The 22174-nt window shown below is 34.7% G+C and overlaps 1 protein-coding gene across 8 annotated transcripts in view; it reads right to left on the reverse strand.

Annotated features, from left to right (window-relative positions):
- Positions 1–22174, reverse strand: part of TMEM161B (transmembrane protein 161B) — a 71309-nt gene that overhangs the window by 26880 nt on the left and 22255 nt on the right. For 3 of the 8 annotated variants that reach the window (XM_027606396.2, XM_027606401.1, XM_027606397.2), the window contains 3 exons: positions 13536–13619; positions 11472–11569; positions 7281–7437 (listed from right to left, as the gene is read on the reverse strand). In XM_027606396.2, coding sequence (XP_027462197.1) covers positions 7281–7437; positions 11472–11569; positions 13536–13619 — 339 coding nt within the window. Of the gene's footprint in view, positions 1–7280; positions 7438–11471; positions 11570–13535; positions 13620–16220; positions 16286–20698; positions 20727–22174 lie in introns of all 8 variants that reach the window. The other 5 variants (XM_027606402.1, XM_027606404.1, XM_027606400.1 and 2 more) reach the window with 4 other exon arrangements.

Raw genomic sequence — 22174 nt, forward strand, 5'->3', positions numbered from 1 at the left:
AAAATTGCATATGCAAAACTACTGATGCAAATAGTCATTTTCTTTTAATACTTTTTTTTTTCTTTTTAACCCCTCAGTCCCAGCTGAATGAACCACATACTTTAAAGGTTAACTTATTTTACTTTATAAAATCTCAACCCTTGAAATAAAAAGAGTGTTAGGGATGGGAAAAATTTTTTTCTGCCACATGGCTGACATTTTTAAAGTTCTAATTTAGTGTCAACATTTTTTGCAACTGGAATTAAGCAACTATCCATGCAAATACCAAAATTTCAACAGGTAAGGAAAATCAAGGACAAAAGGAAAGATTTAATCAGTAGGAAATATTTTAAATATATTTAGCTTCAAGCTGGAGAAAGAGCTTTTAAATGATGAATAGGCTTAATTTTTAGATCTAAAATGGCAAATTTCTCTCAGATCTAGGTTAACAACTTAAAGAACATCTACTTACCAAGACACTGTTTCAATTTAGTTTGTACTTACATTGTTTTAAAGACCCAATTCTCATATTAAGAAAATGTCTTCTATACCCTAACATCTTGAAATTATTCAAAGATTTATCAATAGAAATAGAAAAAGATCACATTATGAGAATAAGTATTTTGTTGCCAATACACAAATCTAATGTACACTAACCTAAGAATAAACACAGAGGTTTTCACAGAAGTTTCTCAAAATTCTTTCAAAAAATTTATATTCTCTTTTAAAAATATAACATGTTTCCACTCAACTAAGTCATTTTCATGTAAACTAAGTTTTCCACTCCATAAAAGATTATAGTCTTGTTTTTGTGACCACTAACAATAAAAAATTTTTTTCTATTCAAATGGCTAACCCTCCCAACATCTATTTTTATATAAGTAAAAGCAACCAAAATACTGAAAACACATTGTACTTTGCATCGTCACTGCAAAGCCTAAAAACTATACCAAGAATCTGCTACAGTACATACCCTGAGAACAAGTACATTAATCCTTATGAGCTATCAAGTAAAATCCTTTTAAAAAGAATTGATCCTGTCTTCCAACTTAAAATATAAAACAACCAACTTGGATAATTTAAACCAAAATATTTTTTCATATTTTCTTAGAGAAGAAGATTTAAAGAGAAAAGAAACAGAACCTGATTTCTCTCAGACTTAAGCAAAAAAACTATTATGCATGTTTAAAATTTGTCCCACAAGAGCTTACAGCCAGTCTTAGCCTAGCCAGATTGTGGAAGGAAATAACAGTCATGGATTTTTGAGAGCATATAAAACACAGGTTTTATTTAACAAGATGAGCAAGCAACAAAAAACTATTAACTAATCATCTGGATTAAAACAAAGCAAAACAATGAAGATTATCCTCAAATTTTTAGCTGTAGAAGGTAAATTATCACTTCCTAGCTGAAAGGGAAAAAAAGTCTCAATTATAAATTAATAAACCAGAAATACTGGTTTTATCTCCCAAAGTAAGTTCTCTTTGTAACTCTACGTTTCCAACCTGAAAGGCAAATAAAGTGGCAACACTGGTATCACAGAAGATCTCCACAAGTTTGTAAAAGAAACAATCTTTGACACACCATGCTATGTACAAATTTTTAACCAAGTAATTTGGCTTAGGTTCAATAGCTTTTACTCTGTTCCTTTCACACCAGGAGACTTGATAGCTTATGCAGTTCACTTTAGGGTTTAGTGTTTCATTTTTCTTATCGATATAGAGCAGAACATTTTATAAAATACAAATACAGCAATTTAGAATCCTTTAAGGAATTTAGAAAAGGTGACCAAGTTGTGCTGGTTTGCTATAGTTGTCTATTTCCTACAGCAAACAAATGCAGCATTTAATTTGCACACCTTAATTTACAAATCTACATACAGAACTCAATATTTAACACAGAAAACCTTAGAATTTATTTCCATTTAAACCATTCCCAAGTTTTGGCACTGTATGAAATCTGCATGTCTGGCAACCAAGGCAAATTAAAATTTTAAAACACAGCCTTAAAACATACATAATAGGGTTTTGTACCTTAAACCATCCACATTGTAAAATATAAGCAGTGTGGAAATGTGACTAATGATCCAGTCCTTTAACCAAATATAATAGGACTACTGAGAAGCTTTATCATTCTTTGTAGAATAGCTTTCTTCTCACTCAAATTCACGTAATTGACTCAATATTACTCTGTGATACAGCTTATTCATAAGAAAAGGTTCTTTAAAAAAAAAAAAATCCATAGATTGTAGAGTATTTTAATTTTTAAAAGTTTTACTTTCACCAAAGGATAACTGAATTTTTTGTAAGCATCATTTTTACCTTTTGCTTTTCCTTTATTCATAAATGAAAATGATATACTTCCTATTATAGAATCAGTAGACATTTCTCCAGTGACTCTAAGACTTCATGCCATCATGCAGGAAAGACAATTAATACAACTGTTCCATCCTCACTCTAAGGCTTTCTTTACCCTTTTATCTTCCCCATACCATGTAACTCAGCATAAATGGACATGGAACACACACACTCAATCAAAGAGGTGGTTAGAATTACAAATAGGCAAGGGAGTAAAGCTGAGAATAAGGTTGGGTTTAGGAGTGAGGCCAGAAGGTGTGATAGCTGAGATCCATGTACAATTCTGTTGAAACAGAAAGCAGAGCTGATGACAAGAGACAGCCCAGTTTTAGGTACCAGGGTTCAAGATTTCAGTGTCACACATTAAAAAAAAACTCATTCCTGGGCTTTTAGAACTTCCAAGATTCTGTGTAAGTTTTAATTGTGGTCCTACATGAGTATGTCAAATAAAACTGATGGGGTGAAAAAAACAAAATGACCATGTAATGAAACAGTTTTCTTCTTCACTTTTAAAGTGAGCCAGTTAAGTTATACATGTCTAAATGTGGGACCACTTTAACAAAGGACATTTTATCAGTAACAACTGCAGAGAATTTCTGAATCAACTGATGTATGTGTGACTCTGGAATTAAGTGGAGCTATTGTCCTATGTAATCAATGGAGACATGTGTTTGACTAATAAGTAGGCTACATACAATAAGGAAATAAAGAGAAGCCAGAGGTCACTGCAGTTATACGCTGTTTATACGGTGTGAAAGGCAAACCAGATATGTTATAACTAAGATAAAATATAGGCTATAAACAGACTCCTCCCTGATGTTAAATCTGGAGAGCTGGCATTGAATTCTGGTTTCCTGCATACCACTGAAGGCAGTAGGTCATTTTCTCACATGCCACAAGTCTGAAGGAAAATCACATACCTAAACATACACACAATTCTCCTTTCCTCCTTCCTCCCTATCCCCTTTGTGGAGGGTTAAAGTTGGCAGAAAACAGCTTGGATTCTAAAGCCCTTCAGCACTTTCTGTCTTCTCTAGGATGGTGCGAGACAGCCAGCTACCAGATTCCCGCAGAGATGCTATTGTCTGGAGCATTTCACGAGTGCACTACTTAAAACTAAGCAGAGCCAGTTCAGTGCTGAAGACTGTGTGGGACCTTTGCTCTTGCATTATTAGGCATTACTGAATGAAATGAAAGATGAAATTTATTCACATAAACAATAATCTGAGTAGCTCTTAAGAGGTACATTTTTCTAATTTCTCTGGTAAATAGGTATTAAGGGTTGTAGAACATTAAATAAAACTGTATATCAAGTATGCATTTCTACATAAATACCACAAATACCATTTTAATATGCTACCACCAACCATGATGAAAATGAGGAATATTCCAAAATAAGCAGTATTTCAGTGAACATGAGAACTCAAAGTATGAAAAAAATAACACGGCATGTAGTCAGCTAGTGCTAATTATCAAGTTAAGGTATTTTTAGTGTGTTTATGTAACTCGATATTTATGGCTGGGTCTTTATTCTGACTGCATAGTATTTTTACATATTTAACACTATAGAATTGAAAAGTAATATTCTAATTGCTTATCAACTTAATCTTTTTTAAAAAAAATTTTATTTATTTATTTGACAGAGAGAGGAGAGAGAGCAGGAACACAAGCAGGGGGAGTGGGAGAGGGAGAAGCACGCTTCCTGCCAAGCAGGGAGCCCGATACAGGGCTCAATCCCAGGACCCTGGGATCATGACCTGAGCCGAAGGAAGATGCTTAACGACTGAGCCACCCAGCCGCCCCAACTTAATCGCCTCTTGAAATGAGTACAGCACAAGATATCTGGGGATGTTTTTCAACTGACACATATGATCAGTGTTTCTATCCAGCAGAATATACAGCTGGTTGAAGATGTCAACTCTTAAAGACTTTGTTCTGGCCCCTCTGGTCTACATTATACCTAAATCAATCCAAAAGAGTCAACAAGGAGGATAGTGATGTTGACTGTCAAATCATATCATATATTTAAAACAGTATCCATTTTTAGTTTTAAAAGACAGTTCAGCAGTCTCTAGTTGAATATAAAAGATGTAGGATATACATTTATTCTGCTTACTCCCGAAATCTGACTAAATAAACCATATAGCAAAGAAACTAAAAGCCAAAGAGGAGGAAGAAAATGAGTTTCTAGAAAAGCAATGTCAACAAAAGTTTGGAAGACTTACAGATGGACAAGAAATAACTGATTTAGGCTTCTGCCTTCTCTGTTACACTGGGTCAACAAAGGGAGAAACTCAGTAAAAAGAAAGCCAACTCATTTATAAGCTCTGGAAAAGTCAGGAAATGGAGACAGCGAGGACCTTTGAAGGAAGGATTGCAGGATGAATGAAAACAGGATGACAGGTTGAATGACTTTATTAGCAGTAATCAGACTTGCCAGATCTTGTCTTGCCTAATCATACAGATTAGGTGATGGCCCTTCCTCAACTCTGGCAGAACCCAGAAGAAATACTATCTGAAGATATTAAATCAGAGACTGGGCTTGGGAGTACCATGCAAAACTTAGGGTGACAATGAAGACCTGAAAAGAAGAAGCACAGGGGGCCCACAGACATGCATTTAAATTAATGCCTATACATTAAATGCTGAATATCTGAGCATTCTTCCCCAATCAATACCCGTAACACTGGCTGTCAGACTTACACCTCAAAGATGAGAGAATGGACAATGCTTGGAGAAAACGACAGATCCAACAACCTGCAGATACTGTATCAAGAGGTCCCCCCAGGATAATGTACGGTCCCCACTCAGTCATCTGCAAAAAAGGCCACCAATCAACAAGTTCCAGCCACTTGTACAAAGCTTCTAATTTTTAAATGCCTCCTTCTTGAATATAAAGATAATCAAAGATCACGTGACATTTAAGAACAATCTCTTAACATGACAATGACTAAAAAGGCGGGGGGGGTGGATACTCAGAAAATAAACAACACAAGGCATAAATTAAAACTTAAAAGATACTAATATCCTTAGAACTAAAAAGATATTACACATCCATGACAAAAGAATGTTATGGAAATAGAACATCCAAAGTCTTCGAAATTTTTTAAAAGGTTGATATAAAAAAATTCAACAAAAGAGTTAAGAGGAAATTAAGAGAAAAATCAAGAAAATAAAATAAATGAAAAATGGGAGATAATTTTAAAGTACCATTCAAAGGAAGAACAAGTCATTATGAAGAGCCCCTGAAAAAGACGACAGAAAACAGACTTTTATCATAGTCAATATAAAACTTCTGAATAAAAAAAAGATTGAGTACATCCACTGACTTCCGGTCTCTCTCCCTAATCCCCACCAAAATGGCAGTATAAAGGAATTTTTTTTTAAGTACATATATACAATGAATGAGAAGAAAAAAATCAGTAAAATTCCTCTAAAAAATGACATTACCATATTCAGAAGACAAGGTGAATGGGAAATGATTAGTGATAGATGACAAGCCAGGCAGATGTGCCAAATCCTTATTTACAGAGTGAAACGGCAACAGTAACAGTTAAAGCCTAAAACTAAAATCAAGCAGGAGCTTTGTACCCACATGGAAATATGCATGTAAACATCAAACAAAAAGGAGCTATCTCTGGAGAGGCAGAAATGGGGGAGGAAATGTTTAATTTTAATAAAAGTAAGGGAAAAACGGCCTAGTAAAAAAGGATGAGTCCCCAGATTTAAAAGCTAAACCTAGAATTTAACCCAATTAATGATGAAAACTTCAGAATACCAAAAGAGAAAAAGCATCTAGAGGGTGTATGTGAGGGGAAAGGGAGGCATATGCCAAGAGCAAGAAGGTATCTAGTTTCTCAAGAACCTTCAAAACTCCCAGGAAAAACTATTTCTTTCTTAGAATTTGTCCTGAGCCAAACCATCAACTGAGTATGAGGAAAAAATCATTTCAGGCATGCAAGATTTCTTTTTTTTTTTTTTAAGATTTTATTTATTTATTTGAGAGAGAATGAGAGACAGAGAGCACGAGAGGGAAGAGGGTCAGAGGGAGAAGCAGGCTCCCTGCCGAGCAGGGAGCCGGATGAGGGACTCGATCCCAGGACTCCAGGATCATGACCTGAGCCGGAGGCAGTCGCTTAACCAACTGAGCCACCCAGGCGCCCGGCATGCAAGATTTCAAAAATAAAAACTGTAGCACCCCTTTCCAGGACACTATAGAATGCGCTCTGCCAAAGGACAGTAAACCAAAGAGCAGAAGATGTGATCCAGAAAGCAGCACAGAGAATTCTTAGACAGTGAAGAAAGACAGTGAAGAAAATCCCAGGTTAACAGCAATGCAGTAAGTTTACAGAATTGAGAGCTACAGGAGGATATTTCCAAGAGAAAACAAAATAGAAATGATGTATTTGAACTACTGAGGTTTAGAATTCTGTAAAAAAAGTTTAGCATCTATATACAAGAATAAAAAATTGTTCAAGGAAGTTGGTAAAACATATAATGCTTAGCTATAAATAATATTTTCATAGGTATCACTAAAACTGATTTGGTAAAAGTTGTTTCCTTACTATTTTGGTAGAAGTGAAGGGAATGAAAAGGAACGGGGAGAAAGGTGCAATAATCTAAAATTAAAGTAACACCATTATCACATAATATTTAAACATATGGAAGAAAACCTCAGAATACCTAAAAGAGGGTAAAGTGGCTCCTCTGTGACATGAAATTCACGTAAGAGAGCAAAGGCAAGGAACTGGCATCTTTTCTTGTATTTCACTTTTTAAACTATTTACCTCTACTTGGAAAGTTTTTTCTATTAAATAAAGCGGATTTCAACAATGAAAAATTCTCTATCTAAATTTTTTTTCAAATCAGAAATGAGATCTAACTGTATTAGCTACAAACGGAACACAAACTTATAAATTACTATTAATGATGTTTGAAGGATACATTGCAAAAGATAAAACAAGCAGGCACCAGACTAAGCTGATATTCATTTCCTGTGTGGGCTTCATAAAATTGTAGTAGACTTCAGTTACTAGATACACAACTGTAGCAGCCACTGTGAAATCCACCAGCCACTGGTATTCTGGAAAATAATGCAATGCTGAAAAATAAAGGTCAAAAAAAAAAAAGTTTACTTAAACTTTCATAAATAAATAGCTCAGGAGGATTTATCTATAGTTAACTTTAACCATGCTACAACTTTATTCATTTGTTGATATGCAATGTAAGGTTTGATGAATCTAAAAATGCAGGAAACAGCTTGAGAATGTTGACACTCAAAATTAAATTTTAATACTTCACAAATTAAATTTTTAAAACCTAGAATGCTATCAAAAATTATTTAAATTGTTAAAAAATATATGATTGCAAAATGAGTTGGTATTTTCTCAGCTGATTTAGCTGTTTTTTACAGAAATTAAAATTTTTTTTTTTTTTTAAAGAAAGCAGGAATTGGGGGGGGAACAAAGGGAGAGGGAGATAATCTCCAGTAGACTCTGCACCGAGCGCAGAGCCTGATGCGGGGCTCAATCCTACCACCCTGAGATCATGACCTGAACTGAAACCAAGAGTTGGACACTTAACTGAGCCAGCCAGGTACCCCTCAAGTTTTTTTAAAAATATATTTTAATTTTTAAAAAAGATTTTTATTTGAGAGAGAATGAGCAGGGGGGAGGGGCAGAGGGAGAGGAAGAAGCAGACTCCCCACTGAGCAGGGAACAGACAGGAGTTCGATCCCAGGACCCTGGGATCATGACCTGAGCCGAAGCCAGACATTTAACTGACTGATCCACAAAGGTGCCCCTCAAGACTTTTTTTTTTTTAAGGTTCTAAAGTACCATACTTGAACTTGAGGATATAACTTGGTATACAAAGATAAGTTTACTTATATTTTTCATTTCTGTGAAGTAAGAGAGTTAAGCTTTGCTATGGTTATTAACTGCATGCACTAAAGGAGGATTAATAATTTTGTGAGTTAATGCAGACTAAAATAGCATATCAGTATACTTCCTATTCTTACTTGTGTTCCTGCAAGAAAAGCTGACAAAATGCCTGTCAATTTTCCATAAAACCATACCCCTTCCAACAAAGGGTTTACATTAAAATTAGCATTCTCTGAGAGTAAATATGATTCTATCTCTCTTTTCATCTCAGATATTCTGGTTTACTACTGCCTGAGTACAGTCCAAAGTATCAGCATCATTTTGTAGAAGACCTCCTAAAAATGTGGGAATAAGTCACATACATAAACATCAATTCCTATGTTCCCACTAGTACATAATGATCTACATTGCTATGGAAAAATTTTAGTTGTAAAATGTAATATCTGAGGATATTTTAAAATCATGCATTCGTAGAAAAAGTATTTTGAAAATACCACTCAAAGTAAGACTTATTTAAAATATTAAAACAAACCAAATAAACTTACTTATCTATAAGACAGCAAAAATTCCAAATCCTTTTATGACTGGGTAAATTTTTAATTTGCTTCAAGTTATTTTAACTGTGTTAGGTTTTTTTTTCTTTTTTCTTTTTTCCTGATAAATATAATAGCTTATAAATATAAGTCTGAAAGATTTACCCTCAAGTAGTTGAAGGATTCTTACTCTCTAGCCACCTCACTTCTCCTCTAAAAATCACCCTTTTCAATGACTTTCCAGAAGGTGACAGGGAAATGGGTAGAACAGACAATATCCATTTGGGTAGACAAATACCCACTTATCTAAAGGCTTTCAATTTTTATTAATAACTGAAGCTCCAATTCTCCATGCTGCCTACAGTCAGAGGCTTCCTGCAGGGAATTCACTCACAGCAAACAGCCAAGTGACATTTCAAATATTTTTATGTGCTTTAAGAGGTTCTTGTAATAGATAGCTAATACAAATTAAGACAGACTTTCAAGATACTTATTGGGATACCAATAATATATATACATTCAACCTAAGTACAAATTATACATAATCTTGGCTACATATTTAACCCAAGTATTATATTCTTTTTGTATTCAATAATATAATTACCTATGTGTCTTTTATTAGGCTATTTGGAAACAAAAGAAAACTTACAGCTCATCAAGCCTAGTGGTTTGCCTTAAGCTCTTTAGTGTATGTTAAATTCAGGGAGAAAACCCTCTACTTTTACCTAAACACACACACACAGAGCATGCATTCAGAAATGATTACATAAACATAAATAAAACATCTCCCCATTATTCTGCTCTTGAAATTATGTGGCCAGTTGTTAAACTAGTACCATTTGCAATTAGTTTCAAAATTGTACTAATGAGACAAAATATTGAATAAGCTATGTGATAAGGCCTTAATTTTAATCTTTTTAAGTTCATTAAAATAGCCTAGTTCTCACTAACTGGCTCTACCACATTTAGTGAATAAGCCACACCAAGTTATTTAACTATATGAGTTCAATGAGTTTAAGGCAAAAAAAAAGGTCAATAACAGTTACATACCTCATAGAACTGGAAGAGGGTTAATAAACATAAAGCACTTACAACAATGCCTAATAAATACTCAAATTTAAGCTATTATTAAAGTTAATAAGCTGGTAATTATTCATTTAACATTAGTTACTAGTAAAAATGACAAAAATCTGTTCTAGAAATCAGGGAGACTATGTATATATTCTTATATTTACACGTCTGTGAACATTTTATACAAGTAAGCACACATAAAAAATTAATAAAACCAATGTGACAACCAGTCAAAAAGTCAAAGTGCTTTTAAATGTTTTAGATTTTGCATGAAAAAGTTAAAAAGAAAAAAGAGGATAACATAATCAGTCATAACAGTCTTAATGATACTGATTTATACTGTTCCTCGTTGACATTTTTGGGTTCTAGGACACCCTTTATATATATATATAAAATATACACACACGTAAAAAATCTTTGTAAATATAGAATCAACTTTCAGGTATCTTGAAGCCATTTTGTATCACTAAATAATTCTATATGAGATGCTACATGAATCTACTAAGGTTTTCCAGGGATGGTTATGATTTAACCCAAGAAGGGCCAAATTACATATGATATTTATACATTACCAAAATTATTTTTTTTCAAGATTTTATTCATTTATTTGACAGAGAGCACAAGGAGGGGGAACAGCAGAGGGAGAGGGAGAAGCAGGCTCCCTGAGGAGCAGGGAGCCCAATGCGGGACCCAATCCCAGGACCCTGGGATCATGACCTGAGCCAAAGGCAGATGCTCAACTGACTGAGCCACCCAGGCAACCCCAAAATTATTTTTTTTTAATATGTTATTTTTATTCCTCACTTTTCATGTAAACCATTAGTTCTCAAACCTGGTCCAAAGTCAGAACCACTAAGAGCATTTTAAAAAATACAAATTCCCAGAACCCACTCTAGATTTACTGGATCTCCAGGGGTAGATATGAAGAATCTTTCTTTCTAAAAGAGCTGCTCAAGGTATTCTGATGGGCAGTCAGGTTTGAAAATCAGTGTTTAATATAATACCACTTTAGATGCCATTCTCTTATAGGATTCAAATTTCACATAAATTTTACTTTAAATATAAAATCATTATAGTTATACAATTATAATCATTGATATACAGGGGGGAAAACCCACATAACTTATCAGAAATATCCCATGGGTGAAAGTAAATCTTAAATAAGTTTTCTGATTCCTAACCCAGTTCATTGCTCTAAAGCCACTTCCCTGTCTACTGAGCATGAGCATAAAGTTCAATCACTGTTAAGTACAGGTAATTAAAAACAAACACACAAAAGCATTTCTGCAAGCCACATCATAAAAGGAGCAAAATGGCACTTATGGCAAGAAGTCTAGAATTCAAAATAATGAAAAGTGACTGTGATCTCAACATGAAACAGAAAGTGTGTAACAAACATGTAAGTCAGCCTTTCTGAAAAATGGGAAAAATAATTCTTAGTACAGGTTAGGTGAATAGAAAAAGAAATTCAATTCAAATGAAGTCATTTTGAGCTTCTAAGTTCTGAAAAAGGTTTCATATTCTGTAAAATGGACTTAATGATTAAAAACCAAACAAAAAATTTAGCCACAATAGGTAAAATGAAAGTACTTTCACTAGCATAGTATAAAACTAAGATTTACAGAACACTTTACCAAGATTTCCCTTACCTAAAGTATCCACTTCTGTAACTGACTTTGTTTCTAGATGGAGGTCAATATCCTTTGGAATGGTCAATGGCTTACTTTCAATGTGACCATTGTATTTCCTATAAAAATCAGACAAGTGACACAAAAAGCAAGTTACCTATACTGTTATCCAAGTGCTTATATCAACTAATCACAAATGGGGTTTTAAATTTCACAAAGGAAGCAGAATTTCTAATATTTCATCAAAAAGGAGGTAAAAGAGTCAAAAGTTACAAAAGTAGTTTTTAAAGGGAAGACTACAAAATGTGGATATAAATTATTATGGGAATATGCAGATTACCAGGGGAAGATTTACCTAAATTAGTGACAAAATCTTGATTACTAGCTTAGCACTTCACCCTATTTCTCCTACTCTCTCTCCTGTAGATTTTAAGACAACTAACATCTTTTCATTTAGGTACAAGAGTAAAAGCAAATAAAAAATTAAAGAAACACCATTATCACATAATATTTAAGCATATGGGAGAAAATCTCAGAATACCTAAAAGAGGATAAAGTGGCTCCTCTGTGACATGAAATTCATATAAGAAAGCAAAGGCAAGGAACTGGCATCCTTTCTTGTATTTCACTTTGGAACAATTTATTTCTTTAGGTACAAAAATAAAAGGAAATTAAACCAAAATGCATCTCTCTCTGAAATTATACATGTCCACACATATGTATAAAGAGACCTGTAGCTATAAACAAGTCAGAGTTGAAGAAATATATTAAGATTTACGTGCATAAGAAATTCCGTTATGTGAAAGGCTAATTTGGAGTTGCTTTTACTGAATCACAAATGGGGGAAATAAAAGAATTCTTTAGGTGCACACGTATCATTCCCAAATTTAATTTTTAAAGACACTCACACATATATAGAAAGTAATAAATTAAGTTTCAATAGCATTAATTACAATACCAAGAAACAATTTCCATTTTTTCTGGAAAAACTTCAGTAAAAATATCAATTCATGTCAATAAATCAAATATTAATTATTGCTACCAGGAATAAGACAGTGCCATTTTGGCATCATTTTGTACATGTAAAGTCTTTTCAAAATAAAACAGAGAAGGAGGGCTTACACTCAATATTCCAATGATCTTTAAGGTGTATTTGCAATGATAAGTGTAAAAGAGAATGGTTAGCGAGATCAGAAGTCTTTTTAAAATTTCCAATTTCATGCCAAATAATCATTATGTTTAAAAAAAACTTTAGCACCTACAAATGCATTAGCTCAGGTTAATATCATTTTTATGATACACATGAGAAACCTGGTGACAATTTGTTGTCACTGACATTCTGTAATATATTAGAATCATAGTTTCAGGTCCTAAGTCCTCCCCAGCTGAGGACACTAAGGCCATATAGAGAGGCTAATTATCATGTACTTTACTTGAGAATTCAATTTAAATAGAGATATAAAATTTTAAAGCTGGAAAGATCCTTCAGAATTACTATGTTTGGTCCTTCCATTTCATAGATAAGGCTGCTGTGGTCCATTCAGTGAGGTTTATTAACAGGCAGTTTTCTTCATAAACTTTAAATGCGAATATAATATATAGCAACTGAATGGGACCTACGAAGTTATACTGGCTACCCTTTTCATTTGAAAAATGAAGAAAAGAGGTCAAAAGCAGGTAAATTTGCCCAATTTCATAATAACGAATAACAGTAAATTCTGGAAAAGAACTCAAATCAACAGATAAATGAGTTAGATGGTAAAAAGATGGGCTCTGGTTTTCTCCCCAGACAACCCCCAGCAAGTTTTAATATGATGGCTATACTGGTTTCATAATTTAAACACAAAGAATAAAATTAACCATTCTTAAGTAAAATAATCATTTCTGTGCTCATATATCATATTACTAAATACAGGATTTTCTTAAAGGGCAATTCAAAATTATTTTAGATCATGGGTTTTAATCTCCAATCTACCAAACACGCATAGCATTATCAGTAAATGTTCCTTTAAGGAACGTACAAAATATATTTACATAAATTGTCTCAAATACTTAACACTTTATAAGCTCAACAATGTAACTTACCTATCTTTTCTGCTTTTCCCTTTTTGCTGCTTCCCTGCAAGAATTCTTAATTCTTCTTCTGTAGGATGTTGATACCATCTCAAACTAAGAAAAAAAGAATCCTTTTAAATAAAGGAATTAAAATCACCAGAATTATTCATTTATTGTACAAATATTTATTTAGTTTCCTATTCATGAAGAAACTGAAGGGAAATACCAGGTGAAAAACTCTAATCTGAATTAAGATACTACTGCTTATGCCTTATAAGGGTTTCGATTCAAATCCAGCACTTACCAAGCACTTACTAGATGCCAGACCCTGCAATGCTGTTTATAGGTGTATTTTTTATCACTGACAATTATTAATACATATTAAGGCTATACAGGCCTACTATTAAAAGTAAATGGACTGAATTCTGCAGGCAAGCTGGCAGGAGCTCATTAGAACTCTCCACCCATCCTTCATTTACACGGAAGAAACTGACAGTTTTCTTAAAGAGAGTCCTTTGAACGTCCTCAAAACTACAAGTAGTCTTTGCTTTCCTTTCCTATCCTCCCCTCCTTTAATTTAGTTGGAGAATTCTAAAACTTTATGTATATAAAAATAAGAGTAAATTGTATTTACAAAACCCTTTAAGTTAGGGCTCCAGTAACTGGGTGTATTCACCTCCACCACACCGTCAAAAGACCCAAACAAGTCACTTAATCCTTCCCTGTCTCACCTGGATTTCCTATCTACCAGCTACCTAAACTTGATATTCAAGTTTAATCTTCAATGCACCCTGTCCACATATTATCATTAATTCTGTTTTTTAACTGGAGTCCTTGTCTTCCCTGGACACTCCCCTAAATGCATTCTGATCCCAAAGTTATCTTTCCATAATGCAAATCTTATCAAGGTAAATGCCTGTTTAAATCCTTTCCAAGAGTCTTCACAAGGTAAAGCAGTGAGGAGGCAGCTAGGCAAAGACTTTCATCAAGGCCCTGTTTTTATAAAGGAGAAACATACACGTAGTATTGCTAAACCTTCCAATTTTTCAATTACAAAAAAATCTAAATTTTTAAAGTAAAATATCTCAATTAAAAATGTTAGCAACTGATTTGCTGTTTTTAAAACCACTGAAGAATTGGCAATTTGCATAATGACTGGATATCTGATGATGTTATAAAATTACTGTTAAAAACTTTTAGCTGTAAAAATAGGATGATAGTTATTTTTATAAAAAGCTCACATACTTTAAAGATATACACAGAAGTATCTATGAATGAAGTAATATTTGCTACAAAATAATATGTTGGGGGGAGGAGAGATGAAGGGGAACACAGATGAAACATGTTGACCACCAAGTGTTAATTGTGATACATACATAGGAGATCATTATATTCATTATATATTCACTGTATTATTCTGTCTACTCTTTGTATATGTTTGAAATTTTCCATTAAAGTTATAACACACACTATAAGGCCCAAATGTGCATAGGATTTGTGACCTGTTTCCAGACTTTCATGACCTGAGTATTATCTACTTTACCAGACTCACCTTCAACAACTACTTTTTGAACATGATATTCTAGCTAAATGACATTCTATTCCACAAATTTGTTCATCCCTTGATGTTTTCGCATATATTCTTCTATCTGCTTATAAACACCTATGCCCCTATCTGGCAAACATCTAATTTACCTTTTATTATTTATAAGGCAAGTTGCCCTGTGGTGTAAAAAAGGAATGTATCTGGTCAAAATAAAACAGAGAACCAGATACATTCTCCAGTTCTTGGCAAAGAGTTTTAAAAGCCTTTTGAATTTCCTGAGTGATAGGGGGTTTCTTTGTTATGTTATCAAGGGGACTCCTGGTAGACCTCCAGATAGCTTCAGAATGGTAGATGGTCACCAGAAATAACCATGTGATTAGAGCTGGGATTCTTAACCACCTGATCTGCAGGAAGGAGATGGGGGCTAGAGATTAAGTTCAATCATTTGTCCAGTTATTTAAAATCATACCTATGTAATGGAACTCCATAATATCTCTCAACAATGAAGCTCAGAGGAGCATCCTGGCTGGCCAAAACACTCATGTGCTTGGAGGGTGACAGGCCCTGACTCCACAGAGAGGTCATGGAAACTGCACTTCTTCCCAAACCTATTCCTCTACCATCTTTATAATAAAACTGTAATCCTAAGTATAGCATATAGCACTTTCCTGAGTTCTACTTGTTCTAGCAAATTACTGAACATGAGGGGTGTCATAGAAATGCCCCAATTTGTAGCCAGTAGCCAGTTTTCAAAAGTATGGGTGGCCTGGGGATTCCAAGAACTTGCAGCTGGCATCTGGAAGCCTAGGCATTCTTAAAGAGAACTTTGTCTTTAACCCATGGAGTCTATGTTAACTCCAGGCAGTGTCAAAATTAAATTGCAGTTGGTATCAGACCAGTTGGATTAAAATGAAATACTCCCCTAACTGAAAGATTCTTGGGAGTAACGATTTTCTGACTTGTTTTTGTATACTTCAAAACTAGTACAGTAACTGGCATATAGTAAGTGCTCAAAAAGGATCACTGAACCAAAATGAATTCAGTTCTCCTCATAGTTGAAAGGTTTTAAAATAAAATATATATCCCAACCAAAAAGTCTCTAAACTAATTAAACATGGGTGAGGAGGCACTTCCTGAAATTTCCATTTAAGTCCAGAATTTTAACTTACAGTCGATTCTTGTTATTCGCGGTAGTTATGTTCTATAAAGTCGCCGCGAACACTGAACATTGCTCCTAGGGGAAATACAGGGTTAGGTTCCTGCGAGCCTCTGGTCACAACATTTTCATCAACCAATCAATACAAAACCTTGTTTTATGTGTGTTTATGTTTACAGACACCTTATTTAACATATACTGTTGATTCATTAAACATTTAATTCACAGCCAACAGCACTATAACCCATGCCTAAACAAAGCTTACTTAATAACTGTAATCTTAAGTATAGTATTTTCCTGAGTTCTGTATTTCTAGCAAATTTTCTCCATGAGGCATATCATGGCCTTCTTGTGCTTAGGAACACTAGACAGCCCTTCAGCACTATCCTTGGAGGCCATTTTAAACAGTAAAATCAACAAAAAGCTAAAATGTGAACAACATGATGCTAAATAGACCATGAAAAGCACACTCGTTTACAATATGAAAGGTGAAACGAGGCCTCAGCTGGGAACGTGGGCATTGGGCCACTAAAATTTTTTGCCACTCTAGATATGTCTTTGAATGACCTTGAAAGCACCCCAAGTATGAATTTGGGAGTTACAAATGAACTTCAGCAAGTACATAAATCACAAATACAGAGTGCATGAATGATGAGGATTGAGTGCATAACATTTAGAAGAACACTTAAGCAATAACTCACTTATAAAGACTAAAATTAGTCGTTTAGCTCTGAGAAATTACTAATTATTGCTAATAAGTGAAAGAACGCTTAGTATAGGAAAATTTAAGTTACTTTTAGAATACTATAATAACGAAATATTTTAAGATTCTTACATTTTCTAGGTTTTTCTTTTTAAATATACTAGAACTTGTTTAATCTCATTTTTGTGAACCCATTTTTCTAAAATGGATTGCACTTATAATTATACCTTTTATTGGACAACTCAGGTCATCTACATCAGTAATAATTATTGGTCAAAACTGGAAACTAAGGATGGTGGATGCTCTTAGGGCCACTTCTAGTCTGTTACTCATGTACCATCCATCCATCCATTCATTCATCAGACACTTATGGAGTTCCCTAGGGCCAAGTACTCTGCTAGGCAATCGAGATATAATCACATACAATAAAGCCAAAGTCCCTGCTTTCTTGATGCTTATATTCTAATTGGGGCTGAATTTAACCAATTAAAAAATGACCAAAAAATTACAAATTGGATACTACACAAAAGAACCAAACAAATGGTGAAAATGAGAGAGACAAGCCTTAGGCTGTAGGTTAGGAAAACCCATCTGAGAGGACATTAACCCACCATACCCATGGAGGGGAACAGCATTACAGGCAGGGAAGAGCATGTCCAAAAGCACAAAGGCCTGAAAGAACACAGAACACTGCAGTAACCAAAAGGCCAAAGAGGCAGTTACACCATATGCAAAGAGAAACGTTATGAGGGAGGCTGAAGAGATAAAAAGTTAACACATCATGCAAAGTCTCCTGGGTCACAATATGGAGTTCAGATTTTATGCTCAAAACAGGAGAGAGAAATAACTTGATTTGCCCTTTAAGATCTCTTTTGCTGCTTTCTGAATTAGAAGCAGGTAAGAAAAGGAGATATATTTTGGACGCTCAGGAAGTAGGAAAAAAAAAGAATGAAGGGTATCTACCCTTCTGATCTGAGGAAGATGGTAGCACATTTTCTGAGATGGAGTAGAACAGGAAGAATCAAGAATTTAAACATGCTGAGTTTTTAAGTACCTATGAAATAATAAGTGAAAACATCAAGAGGACAACTGTATACTAGAATCTAGAGCTCAGAGATAACCTGGGGTCATTACCTAACTGTGGTATTTATGGAATCAATAAGATCACCTAAGGGGAAAATAAAACATGGTAGAAGGCTAAATAGTTAATAAGGAAGTGAAAAGTAGGGGCACCTGGGTGGCTCAATGGATTAAGCGGCTGCCTCCGGCTCAGGTCGTGATCCCAGGGTCCTGAGATTGAGCCCTGTGTCGGGTTCCCGGCTCAGTGGAGAGCCCACTTCTCCCTCTCCCTCTGCCCCCGCCCCCACTTGTGCCCTCTCTATCCTCAAATAAATAAAATCTTAAAAAAAAAAAAAGGAAGTGAAAAGCAGAGTTCATGAAGACAATTCATGTGATAAATGTTGCTACAACAGAATATAGGGAAATAGGCCAAAACTAAGAAATGGACATGGGAGGGGCTTTGTTTTTTAAGGCAGAAGAGAGGCAGGGCTGTGACTCTATTGTTGCTGTTACTTTTCATAAGAGATCTTTAAAAAAAAAAGTATGTGTATGTGTGTGTGTGCTAACAGTAATAATCCAAAGGAAGTGAAACAATTAAAGACAAGGAAGAAAGGAAGAATTAGGTGAAAGTTAGAGAGAAAGAGATATAGAGCACAAATGCAGGAACTGGGCCCTGACAGACAGGACACCTCCTCCTCAGGCCAAAATTAGAATTTATAGACATTTTTTAAAAAATAGAGATGGGTTGCACATGTAAATAGGGTTGTGGGTTTGGTGGTGAGAAAACGATTGCGGGGCTCTGGTTTCAAGAGCTGAGGCTGAGGCAGGCATGCCCAGTATTTGAGGAGAAAGGATTTGAGTTGAAAGCTGCCTGAGAAGTGGAGCAGACAAAGAATGCCAGGCAGCATGGAGTAGCTAAGGTCTGAAAGTTCAAAGTAAAACTTAGAAGGACAGTTGCACAGTTTTCCTTAACAGACAGTGCTTCATACATAGTTGGATTCCATACCATGTGGTTCCCATGTACTAGACACTTAAAGCTCTGGTCTCAGTTTTTAGCCTTTTCTTTTGCTACTAGTTGGTATGTCTATCTTAGCAAAATAACTTGCAATCTGCTTGTAACTGCTGAACCATGCCTTTCTAATATGGGCTTGGAAGACATGTAAAAGCTAATTAGCTTTAGATTCTATGCAGCAGTTAATAAGAATGGTTACAAAAATACAATTAGAGAAAAATGTTTTGTGTTAATGTTATAAAATTGCACATACAGTATCATCACAACTATGACAGGAACATATAAGAAAAGATTAAAAGGAAATACAACAAAATGTACAGTGATTATCTTCAGCTGATGAGAATACAGTCCATTACCTCTTATTTTTCCTTCTTATCAATTTATTATCTTTTTCTATATCACAGGCATATATTATGTTTGAAATGGGAAAAAAACCTTTAAAATAGAAAGTATTAATAGGATCTCACTAAAAAACTGAACTTCTTACATTTAAGTTAAATGCATTAATGTCAGTGTATTTTATGACATTTACATTGGCTATTCAGTGGCTTTTCTCACCTATGTTCAAATTGTCAGCAGTGTCTCAGATAATAAAGCCAACCTGGTATTCCACTTCACTAAATCACTGAAATAATTTTTTACTAACTGTCTTATATAAACCTCTTACATAAAATACCATCAGACTATAACTTTTCTTACTAAAGTTCAATAGCACTGAAAAAATAGGTATCAGAAAATATAGAATGTATTGACCCAAATTCTTCAAAAAAAAAAATTAAACAGCAATGTCACTTAAAGCCAACCACCTCAAAATTTTTCAAAACTATAAATTTCAGAAATTTAAAATGGAAATCTAAGCATGAACAAATAGAGAAAAGCTTAGTACTAAAAAAAAAGGTTTTAATACATAATTATACAGAACTCTTATTTCAAAACACAGCTCACTATACTCTTTTTTTATTATTTTATTTTTATTTTTTACTTTTTTATTATATTCAGTTAGCCAGCATATAGTACATCATTAGTTCTTGATGTAGTGTTGAACGAACTATACTTTCAGTCTTCATTCTAAATCTCAATAATTTTAACAAGTGAAAAAAAATGAGAAAACAAATACCACTTAAAACCTAGAAAACCTTTCAGCACAAGTAGCTAAAATATCATTAACGCATATACATTCTCTTGTTATTTACTGGAAATTTTAATAAAACAGCATGGCATTCTGGAACTGAAAGTTAAAAGGCAAGGACAGCAAGGACTCAGGCATTCCATAAGGGTGGTAGCTGACAGTTTAAACCTTTCCCTTGGGTCTTAGGTCCCACCTACTGTGCATTTGAATAGTAGGTTTCTCTCACCAAAGGGAACTTGCAGATGCTTGGATCAGGCAACATGCAAAAGATAACAGGCAAAAAGAATTACAGCAATTGAATATGAAGGTGTTGTTACACGCTCTTTACCCAATATAGATGAGAGAAAAATCAAAATAAATCGAACCAGAACAAGTTTTCAATGAGGAACACATGGTAAGAAGCAGACCAAAGTTGAGAGCCTTGGGAAATAAAGGGGCAGAGAAGAATGCAGAAAGTTTAGGCTAAACAATCAAGGAAATGGAAAACAGGTCAGCAAGGAAGCTAGTACGAAAAAAAAAACGCAAAATCCTACGTCCTCATGCAAAACCCACTATTCAAATGTACAAAGAATGTAACCTATCACTTACCTCTCCATGAAAAGAGGGGCCAAGCAAACTTCAAAACAAAAAGGAACTTTAATTACAATAGTAAGTAGAGAATAATTTGGCTACTATAAAGTGGTATGCTGGACATGATACAGAACACCTCTGTATGATCTGAGCAACTGTTAGAAGTGTATGTTAGGGAAGGGGCGCCTGGGCGGCTCAGTCGTTAAGCGTCTGCCTTCGGCTCAGGTCATGATCCCAGGGTCCTGGGCTGGAGTCCCGCATCAGACTCCCTCCTCCACGGGAAGCCTGCTTCTCCCTCTCCCGCTCCCCCTGCTTGTGTTCCCTCTCTCACTGTCTCTCTGTCAAATAAATAAAATCTTAAAAAAAATAAAAAATTTTAAAAAAGAAGTGTATGTTAGGGAAAGCAGTTCGTACTAAAGGTACAAAGAAACCAAGTTCCCATGGTTTTCCCTCCCTTTGGGGAGAGAGGGAGGAACTGAGCAGTGAGAGCACTAGACTGTTCACAGTTGAGTTTTTCAAGGTTAGTAACACATGCTCACAGGTTACAGGAAGAAGAGATTTTGTTACCTAAGTTCTTGTTAAAGCAGAATCCCTTCAACAAAATCTGACAGTCACATAAAAGTCACATAAAAAGGCATGTAAAAAAAAGAATAACATTTTTGAGAAAAATATTTTTCTATTAAAGAAAACTGGAAGAATGGAGTATAAAATATTTATAATTTAGTAATGTGGAATAAATTTAATTTCAATAGTGGGGTGAGAAGTATAATTTGAACAGATGATATTTCTTAAACTCTACTTCACACTTAGCACATTTATGGTATGGTAATCAAAATCAATGGTGAGGTGCTTTTTCATTCAGAATAAAAGGTGGCTATGTAGTCACAGAAAAGCCAGAAGAATACAATAAGCAAAGACAAACATACACTAACTATATACAACCAGAAGGATAGCTTATACAAGGCTAAGTACCACTAGGAATAAAAGGTAGGAAAAAAAATAATAAATTACTCTGTTAACTGCCAAAAGCACAGTAATTGTTACCACCACCAAATTCCAAACTCTGTTCAAGTATGTCAGTTCCAGGACAACATCTGGAGTTGATGAGCAGCTACACATTAAATAAACACTATACTGTGAATTGAACTTCAGGATAAGAAGCCTAGATCTGTTTCATTTTTCAGTATGTGAGTATGAGTAAAGTTAAAAACTTGTTTTCTCATCTATAAACACATCACCTACAGCAGAGAAGGATCAGACACTCACCAATCTTTTTACTTCCTAGATACAATGAAAACTACATTCCCAGATTCCCCTGCACTTTGGCCTGAAGAGTCACAGGGCCCCAGCCTATGGAATGCGGGCAGAACTAATAGGTCTATTTCTAAGCTTGGCCCCTTGAATCACCTGAAAAATCCACAGCCTACTCCCTTTAGCTGCCAAGTGACACAGCATCTGTAACACAAGATTCCAAGGCAGCAGGAGGAATACAAG

Source organism: Zalophus californianus, chromosome 5, assembly GCF_009762305.2.
Source record: "Zalophus californianus isolate mZalCal1 chromosome 5, mZalCal1.pri.v2, whole genome shotgun sequence".
NCBI classification, from domain to species: domain Eukaryota; kingdom Metazoa; phylum Chordata; class Mammalia; order Carnivora; family Otariidae; genus Zalophus; species Zalophus californianus.